Below are 14,420 nucleotides of genomic sequence, written 5' to 3'. Positions count from 1 at the left end.
TATCCACTGTCCAATTGTTGGTTTTCCACAAATATAACTACATATATTTCTCACACAAAAACTTCCTTGTAGTCATGGCCGTTAAATATATACAAGGATTGATATGAAAATGGGAACGAGAATGTAGGAACACCATATTATAATAAGGATTCAAGAATTCTGTGAGAAAATTATAGTCCATAAGATCATTGAGTAAGTCTCTGCATGTCATTTTGTTCATTGAGAGTTTCCATGAGAAGGAGAGGTGCAAATTGGGCCGTCCCTTCGTGCTCCTCTGAGTCCTGGCAGAAGGAAAGTATTAGGGTATCAATCGACATCTCCACCACGGCAAAGAAAAGAGTTGCAACTACATAACCAAGAGTCCAGCAAACCTGACAAAAATAATACATAATGTAAGCAGCAATTCTCATCATTAATGATTAGAGAGCTTAACATGTTTGCTAGCTTGTGGTGCACGCATGTATAAAAGTCAATCTCTCACCTACAAAACGAATTACAATAAGAAAGAATAGATAACATACCAGGACAGGAAGCAATGGGGAGGATAATTTGTTATGACCAGAACTATACTTGTGGGTATCCAACACAAGGAAACCAAAGACAGCGCTCGAGAGGCTGACAAACAACTTTCCAAGAAATAGGATAACATCTCCAATCACATTCACCCTCACTAATCTAAGGATATTATTCATGATCAATTCTGTTGCAATTGCAGAAGATCTACAGAAGCTTTTCCCTGTTATTGCGATCTACAAAAATAATAAATTAATATTTAAGATAAAATTCGGAATCGGCAGACAACAAAAAAAAAATGTACCAACAGCAACCAGATGATACGTCCTATTAGAAAGTCTTCAATGTGTTAAAAAGAAAAACGAGAGCGTGACATTTGCAGTTAAGAACAAAAGTGTACGGATGATAGATCCTTCTACTATGTAAGTTAATGTTGGAGCATAGCCAAGATCCTTTGTTGCTCCGACTATTTATTTTTCTTAAAAGTACCCATTTCCATACAAAGAAAAATCTACAAGCTTTTGGATAGTATACGAACATTTTTAGTTTTTCTCGAAACTCATTGTAGAAGATTACCATTATATAAGCATTTCGATTCACTGATTTGATTGTCCACTCAACACAGCTTAAGCATCCCTGTGAAGTATGATATACCATCTTTCCAAACCAGCTATCAGGTGTAGTTTCAGTAACTTTTAGTTTCCGACGAAATGACTCAAGAATGAAACGAATTGATTCCACGAAGGATACAATCAACGAGCCAAGGGCCACAGATCCAAGGCTGTATCTTATAAGCCGCTTCATAGAGTCAAAAACAGGAAGAACTGGAACCTCCGACTGCAAGAGCGAACCACAAAAATAATCAGTGAAAGAATAAATTTCTTCAAAAGGAAAGAAAAAAGGAGAGAAATTCTTAATGTAATGTGCAAACTTAGAAACATATTCTTTATATCACAACTAAATTACTAACAAATAGATACAAAGTAATTGATATGTTACTTCGAAATATGGCAAAAATTAGTTGTTTGGTTCCCCATGGAAACAGCATGTACACCTCACAAACTATGCTGTGATTTAGTAGCTTACCGATGTTTCACCACGTGTCCAATAGTAAGAGGCAACAGAACCCGCAATCACCGTGGAAGAACACGCGATAAAAAACTTTGTAACCCAGTAACAACCAAACAGGTGGAAGAAGATGGCAACAGCAATATGAGGGGTGTAACGGATGCTATAACCACAACAATGATCACAGTTCACCTTTTCCGACAGAAGATCGTAAGCACAGCAGTTGGTATTACAATTATTCTGGACGACCTGACCCGAACTGAACAGATGGAGGGCAGCTGATATCCAGACCATGTAAAAAATTGCTAGAATTGAATATGGTATGACTGGAAAAATTATCAGTGCTTGGACTTCACCTATGACCTTTGCAGCAACCTGTGTACAGTTGGAAATATAATACCACTTTTTAGCTCCTTTGATTTTTTTATGAAAATAAAATTAAAAATGGAAGTCTTAAATGGCAATTCTAAGCAGCACTAGCTGATGCTAAAGCAAATCATCTTAAGTGATTGAATCATTTGCATACTTGCCTTTAGCACTGATGTTCCCATTAGGATACGGCGAACAATTGCTATTGATGTTAGGATGGAAAGAACCATAACGAATGTCATAAGAATCGCAGCAGCACGTAGATGGTTTAGTTCCTGAAAGAAACAAAAGTTTAGCATGTAACAAAAACCAATATATCCATTATAATAAAAGCATTCTGATCAAGACAAAAGCAATAACCCACCCGTCCAAAAACATGCATGTATGGATCATGATCACCAATGATAGGGGAGATGGCATCATTCCCAATCCATCCAGCTAAAACCAAGAAGAAAAAGACAAATTTAGCATCATATTGAAAATAGCAGTTATCCTTCCATTTGAGATACATACACGAAATATATGGCATACAGTGAAGAAGACAAAGAGGTAAGAGATATATTTCGAACCTTTTAAGTAGTAAAACACTGTAACCGTTATTATGAGAATGTTAAAGAAGGCAACCGTGATCCAAGGCATTGCAGCAACAAAATAGCGAATCATTAACAGCCATACAACTGAAAGAAATAGTGGCAATAGCCCACCACAAACTATCAATACAGGCCATGCCTTTCCGATATCAGCCATGTAACGCTGCAAAGTCATGAGATTAACTTTAAGTTCTGGACATGTATATTAATATTTCACAAAGCTGAAAATGACACTTTCTAAAAGGCATGAAGTTGATATAGGCAACATAATTAAGAGACATCCCATATAAGCAAAATTGTATTGCAGGAAAGGCGCTCAACCTTTAAGACAGATGACCGAGAATTGATAAAACTGTGAATGGATTTATCTACTACGATATCTTCTTTAATATCCACTCCACCCATCTGTTTCCAGTGCCGCAAAGATGCATTTGAAGCACGAGCAATATATTGGCAACTCCAGTAAACTGAAAAAGCATACATAATAATTCATGAGATGGTAAAAGAAAATGTACACATGCTTTGGGAAAATAAATATTAAACTATAAAACAAGTAGTTCCAGTTTATCTACCATTCACAGTTGGAAATATAACTGGGTAACATGGACCCTGAAGTTGGAGAGAAGCATTTTTCATTCCCGGGGTAAGAATTTCATAATAATCGTAATTTCTATCGATCCAGTCATCCATTGAGAGGTGGATATCCCCCTCTGGATAATCACAGACCCAACTTAGTGAATCTTCTAATGGAGTAGGGCAATCCAGCAAGCATATACTCCGAGCATTAGACAATTTGAATTGGCTATCCTTCACACCACTTTGATAAACCTGATTTGGATTCAACCAATACTTGAGTTCCAGCTGATGAAGGCCAGGATGAGCATGCTTGTCACCACATACATTCCCTTTGTAGTCCAGCCCGTATGTAAGCCTGATATTGCCATCCAACATAGAAAAGTAGAATGAAAACAAAGTAAGAAAGCAGAGCAGGTAAAACTGAATTAAGCTACAATACATAAAGGCAAACAGCAACATTTTGATTGATGCCCCGAAGAAATGGAAAGAGCTGATTTTTATTAGTTTATGATTGGCACCAGGCAAGCATAACCTCTATAAGAACTAAGATAGCATTAATACCCACCCAAGGGAAGTTGTAGTAATCTAGAAAGGCCATTACATACTAGGAATACCAATGACACTACCGCAGTTATCGTCACTCCAAACAAAAGCTATAAACATACAACTAGAATCAGTGACCGGTAGTAAAGATCTACGATGCAGTCAAAAACCATTCATACAAAATTCAAGTCTAGTTTTTACTTGTGCCTGGCTTCAAAAGTCATCATATTTCACAAAATCCCAGTCCCTTAAAATCTTAGTGGAAATTGGGAATAATTCCAATAGTAAGACAATCAGCCAACCCTGCTTCTAGCAAATGAAAACACTTCATATTTTGTTCTGACTTCTAATCTAATTGGGAAAGCAAATCCCAACCATGTGCCAGGCAGCCAGCCATTTTTCTATTATTTTCCCCAATTTTCTTGGCAACCAAATAACATAAGAAACAAGGAAAAAAAAACGAAATGAAAATGCAGTAATTTTTACAAAGTAACAACAACTACAATATGATAACAAGTGAAAATACAATAAGCAAGATATGTTGCTTAACAATAAATAAATAGATAAAGAGACTCATTGGAGCTATTACTGTAAATAAATAAAAAAACATACCATAAAAGGATCCCAAAACAAACGATCCGTACCAAAACAAAAGGTACCCATTTTGGGATTCAACAAGAACTAAAAGTGTGTAAAGCTTAATAAAAGGAAACCAAAAGACAAAAGAAGTTAAATACCTTAATGGGTTTCCTTGGTTAAATCCAAAGCTAGAGTTAACGATCATAGCAACCCAAAATGCTATAAAAATGACAAGAAATGCAACATCTCTACATTTCCTGTTGTGTCTAATGATCCCTCCATCTTCTGTAGTTCCATCACTCAATGGATACCTTTCTAGTACAGCCCCCAAAGGACCCCTCATTCTTTTCTTCTTAGAATTTAAACAACAGTTCCAGAGAGACTGAGAGAAAGAGAAAAGGGAGGGCTTTTGGGGGGAACTGGAGTGGAGTAGAAGCTTAGAAAGTGTTAAAGTAGGAGGAGAACAAAGGGTTTTAGATTTAGAATAAAGGTTGTGTCTTTTTGGGTTTTCATTTTTTACATTTAAGACAACGATCTATCTTGAGAAATCTGTGTCAGGTTGGCTTAGATTTTGGACGGTTCTGTTTGGTGTTGGCTTAGCTTGGCTTGGAAAGCGATTGTTTAGCTTACTGTAATCAACATGTTTGATTAATAATTTATTTTTTAAGATTACATATAAAAAGAAAACCTCTTACAATTCTTTTTACTGAAGCAAAAATCCAAATTCTATGAGATTGTCTAGAGTCAATACAAGCTATATAGGGTAGTTTTGCAAAGGTCTCGAATTTCACATTAGCTAAGATTTAGGAGAATTCAACATTCATTTGTAAAAATTGTGCATTGGTCACTCATCATGATTTTAGATAAGAAAACAAAAATTTAAACATATCTTTAAATAATTTTTTGTAATGTTTTTTTTACAAAATAAATCCAATTTATATTTATATCTAAAAACCTTAATAAACACTATTATGTAATACAAGTAATCTTCTCTATAACAATTTATTTGTTAGTAAATTTTTTAATAAGTGATTTAAATCATATTTAAATATTAATTAGTGAGATTTAGATCGGATTTTTAATAAAATTTATAAAATATAATTTCATTTATTAAAGATTATTTTTTATTCGCTGAATAAAACCAATTTTATTAAAATTTAAGGGAAAAATTATTATAGAAAATTAATTTGGTAAATAATGTATAAATGAAAAGCTATCATAAAGAATAAAAGTAAAACATAAAAAATCAATTTTACAACAAATTTAATTATTATAATGAAATTATACTAAATTTTGTTACACGCATATTATAGGTGAAAAAATATAATTAAAATTATGATTATAAAAATAATCAGCAATTGAAACATTAATAAAACGATAAAGTTTTTATGAATAAAATTTAGAATAAAAATATAGTGCCTAAAAGTTTATAAAAAATTGATGTCATATAATAATAATGATTAAAAAACCAAAGCAGAAAGAGTGAAGTTTGTAAGATGAGCCGTTTAGCAGCCAAATAGCAGAGACAGCAGTCAATCATAAAACAGGGCATTATGTTTTATATAATATTTTTAATGCTACAAAATATCTTTTGCGCCGCTTATATTGAAAATGATATTAATATCAGTGCCCTGTTTCCTTTTTTGTCTTACGCTAAACCCTATTCTCCAAAACCGTTGATCTTCTTGAAAAAAGTGTTTTTGGTTGACCATTTCAAGATCCCACGGTGGGGATTTAAATAATATGATGTAAGCATTGATCGGATTCTTACCCGACAGTCGCAACTATTGATCCATTACAAGCAAAGAAACTTAGCATTGCATAGTGCTTCGTAGACTTGTACATGGCCGGGTGGGGTTGTGTCATAACGCCTAACAAATGGATATAAATTTTTGTTTTAAATTTAATTTGGATAAAAATACTAAAATTAGATTCAGTTTGTTGGTATTAATTTTTTTTATTTTTTATTAAAAATTTAAAAATATAATATATCAAAAATATTAACAACATTCAAATAAATATTTCTTAACAAATTGAAAATAAATTTTAAAAAAAGTTTTTATACTTAAATAATACTGATACAACTTAACAAGCAAATGCCTCCAAAATAGTAGTAAAATTAACAATAAAACAATAGTTATACAATAACAACAAAATAGTAACAATACAAAAGACAACAAAATAATAGGTGTCGAAACCATTTGTTTTGAAAACAGGGTCAACTTGGATTTTAAAAATGAAAACGAAAATGTGAGTCGCCATCAATCCTTTTTGATAAGGTGTGATCGGGTAACCTCGAAAAGTGGTTATTTTTAATAAACAATTTGATTTTATTAAAACAACGAGTTTGGTCTACAAAATCCAAAAAAATGGGTTCGGGAGTCGATTACGTACGAGGAAGGGTTAACACTTAGCACACTCGTAGCGTCCAAAATTGGTACCTAGTTGATTAATTGATGTTTTAATGTCGAGAGTCGAAAACTTGAAAAGAGTTTAAAATACTATCCCTCTTTGTGTTAAAATTTCTTAAACAAATCAAAATGTAAGTTAAATACTCTTCTATCTCAAGATAACAAAATGTCACGTCTAGTAAGTTAGGATACAACACCTCGAATCCTCGAGAATAAGCTTTTCTTTTATTTTTTTCTATTTCAAGACTCACGTATTTTAATTTTAAAAGGATATTCGGTCATTTAGGTTCAATGAGAAAAAATCGAAACCCAGTAAGTTAGGGCACGACTTCTCGCATTTCCAAATACACGAAATATTGCCTTATTTTAAAACTTTTATTTTTGTGTGTTTGGGTAAAAATTAATGTAATATTTTAAATAATGTGTGAAAAATGGGTTACTTTGATGGAGTGACAATTTACAATATGGTGAGATAATTTTCGAACAACATATTACACAAATGAATTACCATGGCATAGAAATATGAGTAAACGGAATAATACACATATTGGAAATAATTACACAACACATTGAATACAAATATTAATGATCAAAGCAAATAAAACGAAACAATATATAAATCAATTTAAAGAAGATCATAGCTCAAAAAGAATGATTTATAAAGATACTTCAAAATAAATAACAAACGATCCAAATAACAGAATATAAAAAAAACTAAAATTAAACAATAACGAATACAATTAAAAATAAATAATATATAAAAATAGTTTTAAAATATCTAGTACATAAATTTTGAAAGATATACATATATAAGTTATAATAAATAATATATAAAAATTTAGATAAATTTAATGTGAAACAATTTCAAATAGAATATAAATAAAAATAAAAATGATAAAAGCGCATTTTTTTTGATAAATAAATAAATTAAATGACTGAGGATGAAATTGAAATGGGATTAAAAATTTGGGGTTTAAATTGCAAATACAAAAAAAGGCTACAAGGGATTGAAATAAAGCGTGCGCCGGGAATTAGGGACCGATTGGGAAATATTCCCCACCTTAATGCGCATCGTTTCAGAGCGGACCAAAATGAAACATGCAGAAAATTCGTGGAGCCAAAATGTAAAATAAACAAAGGCTGGATTGCAATATACCGTAGAAGCGGAGGGGCTGAACATGCCATTAGCCCCTCCTAACAAAACACGCGGATCCTCAGCGCCGCTTGGTCGGGTCTTCGAGTCAGACGCAAAACGGCGTCGTTTTGGCCACTGATACTAAGGCTCAAAATGGCGCCGTATTATTCCTAATATAAATTCTAAAAGCAAAAACAAAAATCAGTTTTACCCCTATTTAAAAAAAATCCAGAGAGATATCAAACTCTCTCTCTCTCGCAGCCCTCAAATTCGGCTAGTAAGGCCGTCGCTTGCGCCGCCGTGACTCCGCCGTAAGTGGTGGTCGGAGCAACACGGAGATCGCGTTTTTGGCCCGTTTTTAAAACGCTTGAAGGTCTAGCCTTCTGGACTTTAAGATCGAAAGAAGGAGAAGCCCCCATGCCCCTCTCCCGTCCCGATTTCAGCGACCGAAATGGCTCCGGTAACTGGCTTTGTAGGCGACTCTAAGAATTCTCTTTCCTTTTTTATATTTATTAATAGTTTTTTTTTAAAAATGGATTCAATAAATAATAAAATAAATAAATAGATCGAAAAAGAACGCAGAAGACAACAACTTTTTGTTTTTCTTTTATTTTCAATGTTTGTAAAAGTGCCAGAAGAAGATTACAGAGATCAAGTTTAGGCTTTTATAGCCGAACTAAAGCTAACCGCTATGATTTCCTTTGTCATTTTATTTTTTTTCTTTTCTATTTGCTGCATTCTTTTGTTTTTTCTCTTGTTGTCTTTTCTTGCAAGAGGTCTGACGAGCGTGGAGGGCCAACGACAGGCGAGCAGCGGCGGTGGCATGCGGCGGCTGCAGAAGACCCTAGGTGCAGCGCCTAGGGTTTGACCCTTTTTTTGATTTGGTGTTTTTGGGCTAGGGTTAGGTTGTTTTTTATTTGGGCCATAGGGAATTTGGGCCTGCACTGTAATGGACTGTTGTTTTATTTGTTTTGGGTCTTATGAGCCATTAGTTTCGGCTGTTTATTATTTTGTTTATGTTTGTGTGGGCTCGAGCAAAATTTGGTTATTACAATAGGAAAACAACAACAAAACAGTGAAGAAACAATAATTTTTTTTATAAATTCGAGCCGAGCTCGAGCCGAAAAAACTTGAGACCTGACCCGTCTTCTAAATAGATCTTATTTTTCTACTCAAACCAATTTTTTGAACCTACATTTTTACTTAAACCTTCCGCACGAAAGGTGTAACGATTTGGGCACTATTTTAGAGAGAGGTTCGGTGAAATAGATATGTTTGTGAAGATGTGGACTACTTGCACCTAAACAGAAAGATCCAATGAAGCTTCATTGTTCCCTGAGATTAGCTTTAGGGTTTTCCTACACAGTTTAGGTGAAAGGCGAAGAAGATATCTTTCCAGGGGTCCAAGCCATCAGTGAGATACTACTCTAAAATAGCTAGAATTCTAACCTTATATCAAGACCTATAGACTTATTTTTCGAACTGCCTTCGAATTGAACCGGTTCATGGACAAGTCTTAGACTAGTTCGGCAATTCAGAATATAAGCCGCATCTATTGAAGCAAATATTAGGTTTGACAAGCTAACAATGACACTTTCAATGTGAACCAAGCTCTCCCAATCTATAATCTCAAGGTACTTGAGATTCAGGGCATCTACAGTAAACTCATAATCATACCCAATTGTTTCCAATTATTTGGCACGTGTCCCTGCTCCTCGTTCCTCGTCGACATTGACTGCTCTTCCTTCTGCCTCTTTTATTAAAGGTAATTGTGATGTCTCTTCTATGTGGTCAATCAGCCATCCTCAACTTCTAACAAACGCAAACACATAAAACTTTTGTATTGACTTCTGATCTAATTCAGAGCGCAATTTCCAGTTATGCGCCGCTCATTTCTCTTATTGTCACTCAATTTGCTTAACAACCTTATCGCGGGGGAAATCAAAATTTCTTTTAGGAATCGAAATTAAATTATAATATTTATGATAGTAAAATATAATTTTATCATTTTAATAATTTATATTTTAATAATTTTTAAAAAATTAAATTAAAATTTTATTATTTTTTAAAATTAAAGTGTAATTTTATTTTTACTAATTTAAATTTTAAAAAATTTAAATGAAAAAATTTTCATTTTAAAAGAGGTATTTACGCCACTGAACTCGATAACATAAACAAGAAAACCCTGCCTAACAAAACAATAAGATACCCCATTTATTTTAAGAGATGAAACAACACATATCATTAAAAGAATTTGATTCAGCCAAAATTAATAATATGACGAAGGAAATAATAATAATAATAATAATAATAATAATAATAATTTTATTTAAAAATTAATTATAATCATTATTTTTTTCTCTTTTAAACCCTAAAATCTAATTAAACCCTAAATTCAAGAGAAGAAAATTATATTAATTATTTTAGTTAATAGTTAATTATATTTAAATAAAGTTATTAATATTTATTTATTAATAAATTTATTATTTTTTTCTTCTTTAATTGATTTTCTTGATAATACTTAAAATTGAGTTTTTAAAATCATCATAGCATCCCAAAATGTAATAGAAATGATAAGAAATACAACATCTTTTGTTATACTTACACTTCATGAGCCTAACGACACTTAGTGAACTTACTTTGTCACTCTACAATCTTGTTGGATCTCGCCTAACCCCTTATGAGTTGAGGCTAATAGCGAAGATTAGATCCCATCAACCAAGACCTTGAAATATCTACCTCAAGGTCTCATAGTAAGGCAAGCTCATGTCAAGGGAACACACCTTGACAAAGGCAACTTGTCTGATGTTGTACATTGCACTTACTAATTATCCTAATAGGGTAACTTGTACTCAAGGGAGAGGAACATCAATAGGACAAATGAACCCGGATGGTACGAAATCAATAACCATAAGACACGTGTAACCTTGGGAAGGGGCCAACAACACCCTATATGAGGTCCCCAAGGCCTAAGAACCGACCAAGGCACTTACTATACTCTCTCCCTTTCTCCCTCTTGACTTATACTGTCTCTTTCTTCCTCTCTATCACCATACTTGATCGTCTATGACTCTCTACCCACTAAGTAAATCATCCTCTATTCCACTTTGTATCAATATCTTTATATTTCTCCCTCATTTCTTTCTTAGAATTAGGCTTAGTTTAGCCTTGCTTTTAAGCACTTTTTGGGAAAAAAAATAATTTTGAGGAAAAGCTACAATTTTTTACTTATGCTTTTGGCTAAAAAAATATTTTTATAAAGCATTTTTTTTTCCAAAAACACTTTTAAAAAGTTTAAAAGCATCTTGTTTAACAATGCTTTTAAAAGTATTTTTTTGTCTCAAAAATATTTTTTAGAAGTAATGCTAAGAGTTTTAAAAGAGAATTTTTGGAGAAAGAGGAAAAGGAGAGCTTTTTTGGTCGGAGAGTAGAGTAGAAGCTTAGCAAGTGTTGACGTAGGAGAACAAAGGGTTTAAATTTTAGAATAAAGTTCTAATGTAATTTTGGAGGATGTTGGCTTGCTTGGAAAGTAATTATTTAGCTTAATGGAATGCACATGTTTGATTAACAATCATTCACACTGCAAAATCCAAATTCTCCTTTCTTCCAAACTCCAAACTAAATTACATTTTAAAATATTGATGAACACCACTATGTAATATAAGCATTTTATATGGACTTTTTAGTACGAAAGTTTCATCCTTTTTAGTACCAAAGTTTAGCTCCAGTTGGGTCAGATTAGGAAACAAAGGAAAAGCTTCATCCTTACGCAATGCCTGTAAAGAGAATCACACATTGATACTAGCAATAAACCCATTCATTAATCATATTGATGGAGCAAATTCTTACCCTAAAGTCGCAATAATGGGTCCATTTCAAGTGAAGGAACTTAGCATTGCAAAGTGCTTCCACCATTTGGAATAAGGCAGTTCCATAGTAACTTCGACTAAGCTAATAAACACACTTTCAAAGTGAATCACGCTCTCCCAATCTATAATCTCAAGGTACCCAAGATTCGGGGCATTTATAGTAAGATCGTATTTGGATCGTAATTTGCTCATCTTGTCGAACTGCACTTTTATGTTTAAAGTCTTCAATGTGGGTAAATGAACAATGAAATTTCTGGCATTATCTTTGAAAGTTCTTTTAACAATCAACTCCTCCAACACAGTACAACCTTGAAGAAGCTTCGAAACAGATTTGTTATTCGCGTAAGTAACCGACCTGAGATGCAAAACCTTGAGACTCGGCAAACGAACTGACCTGTAATTACGAACACGATGAAGATTCCTTGGCTGAGTTTCAGAACATATAAATTCTCGGCCGAGAATAAACAAGTCGGCAGTTCGAAGAAATCGGATCTCCATTTTGCGAAAATCGAGATGTCCACTTCCCGAACCACGCGCGGGAGGATTACACCGTTGATCATAGTGTTGAGAAATAAAAGGTCGAGATCGATGTTGCAGGTGAGGCGAAACTTGTGTAGAGAAGCCGCCTTGTTGAGCATCAAAGCTTTGAAAGCCAAATGCCCGAAGGATGTTCGACATTTTTTGTCGGTACAGTAACTGGGTGTTTGCCGGAAGTCGAGAACAGGGACCAGAATCTAAAGAGAACGGCATCGCTTGGCGAGAATAGATGTTGAAACGGTGAACTTCGTGGGGAGAAAAGATAAGACGTGTTGAAAAATACAGTCGGGTAATTGGTTGATGTTTGAGCATCCCGTTGGTCATTTGCTGCTCGGTTGAGTTGGTGAGTTCCACATTGTTGAACAACAAGCATTGAATGAAGGAGATTATCAGTAGAGTGGGAATAAAAGTGATGGGCAAAAACCTAAGACGATAAATGTAATATAAAAGGTTGGGTTTTTCGAACGAAAGTTAGTTGATACAAAGCCCTAAAATTACACATTAAAATTGAATTCATGTATAGAAGTTATGTCCAACAAAGTTTTTTTTTTTTTATTTTTTTTCGTGAAAGATAAAATTACAAAACAATTAAACTAAATCATCAAAGAAGATCCTCCAATAGTTTTAAATCTAGTCTTCTCTTATAAACTGTAATGACCCAAAATTCACAGGCACCGGAAAAGTGAGTTATAGGGCCTCCGTCTCAGTAAACTGAGTTCGTAAATAATTATTAGGAGTAATCATGAGCCTAGTTGAGTGTTTAATTAGGTTCAAATTGGGTGAATTTAGCTTAGTTAATAGATATTAGGAAAAAGGACTAAATTGAATGAGGTGTGAAAGTTTAATTATAGATTAAAAGAAGATAAGGGGGACTAAATATGCAATTAAGCCTATTCTAATGAATGGGACGCAAAGGATTTTTATGATTGTTTAATTATAAGATATATTATTGTTGTTATTATATTATTATATTATAAATTAAGTTATTAAATTATTATATTATGAAATAAATTAAGAAAAGACAATTGTAAGGTAAAAATAAAATATAAGTGTATTAATTTAAATGAGTACATTTGTATTATTTATATATAGTTAGTAAAAAATATATTTTATTATTTATTATTAATTAGTAAAAGATTTTTATATGATAAATAAATTGAAATTATGACAAGTGGATGGTGATGATAAAATACAAATGTAAAATATGTGTGTACATTTGTAATATTTATATTTGTTATTATTATAATAATTATTATTGTTATTATTATTTAATTGATATTATATTATTAGATTAATGAACAAATTAATAAGTTGACAATTGTATGGTGATAGTAAAGTACAAGTGTAATAAATCATATGCATACAATTGTAAAATACATATTTATTTACTTAATATTTAAGAAATAATAATTATTATTAAGTTAATATAATAATATAATAATTATCATTGTTATTATTTTTAATTGATATTATATTATTAGATTAATGAACAAATTAATAAGTTGACAAATGTATGGTGATAGTAAAGTACAAGTGTAATAAATCATATACATATAATTGTAAAATACATATTTATTTACTTAATATTTAATAAAAAATAATTATTAGACTAAAGTAAAATAAAAGCATAAAAAGAAACAGAAAGAAATAGAAAGAAACAGAATAGAAACGAAACAGGGAGAAAAAAGAAAGAAAAGAAGGGAAAGAAGAAAAGAGAGAAAAGGGAGAAATAAGGTTTTTAAAGCTTGGGGTTTAATTTGGTAAGTTAATTTAGTCCCTTTCCTTATAATTTTGATGTTTTTGGAGTCCTAGAGTTGAATATTATTGAATTTAAGTTGAAATTTTGAAAATTAGTAGATTTTTTGAGTAGGGTTCATGTTGAATAAATGATTGAATTAGGGGTTTATTTGATAGAATTATTGATTAGAATTGATTAAAGGATTAAATTGTAAACTAGGCTATAAGTTTTGTGTTGTAGGGACTAAATTAAAAGAAATTCGAAATTATGAAATTATGATGAAAGTTTGATAGTTAAATTTAAGTTTAGATGGAATTTGGATAGGAATAAAATATAAATTGTAATGGAAAATAGATGAATTTAGTTAGGACTAAAATTGGAATTTAAGTGAAAGTTAAATAGAAATTTAGTATTTAATGTAAATTAGTGATATATTAATGATTGTAAATTATTTTAATTTTCGTAGCTAACAAAGAACCCAAGACATCGGCA

General features: G+C 32.2%; 1 protein-coding gene across 1 annotated transcript; it reads right to left on the bottom strand.

Moving 5' to 3' along the window:
* Positions 1 to 21: 21 nt before the first annotated feature.
* Positions 22 to 4,741, bottom strand: LOC107917771 (choline transporter protein 1). Its single transcript, XM_016847073.2, has 10 exons — positions 4,397 to 4,741; positions 3,113 to 3,471; positions 2,862 to 3,007; positions 2,520 to 2,703; positions 2,315 to 2,388; positions 2,112 to 2,225; positions 1,600 to 1,956; positions 1,090 to 1,350; positions 522 to 749; positions 22 to 371 (listed from the first exon to the last, which is right to left on the bottom strand). Exons 1-10 carry the CDS (start codon positions 4,579 to 4,581, stop codon positions 186 to 188), a joined length of 2,094 nt encoding a protein of 697 aa, XP_016702562.1. The 5' UTR covers positions 4,582 to 4,741; the 3' UTR covers positions 22 to 185.
* Between the last annotated feature and the right edge of the window lie 9,679 nt (positions 4,742 to 14,420).

This window comes from Gossypium hirsutum, chromosome D01, assembly GCF_007990345.1.
Source record: "Gossypium hirsutum isolate 1008001.06 chromosome D01, Gossypium_hirsutum_v2.1, whole genome shotgun sequence".
Taxonomy (NCBI): domain Eukaryota; kingdom Viridiplantae; phylum Streptophyta; class Magnoliopsida; order Malvales; family Malvaceae; genus Gossypium; species Gossypium hirsutum.
Note: the sequence above shows the minus strand (reverse complement) of the source record. Positions and strands in the feature narration are given on the sequence as shown.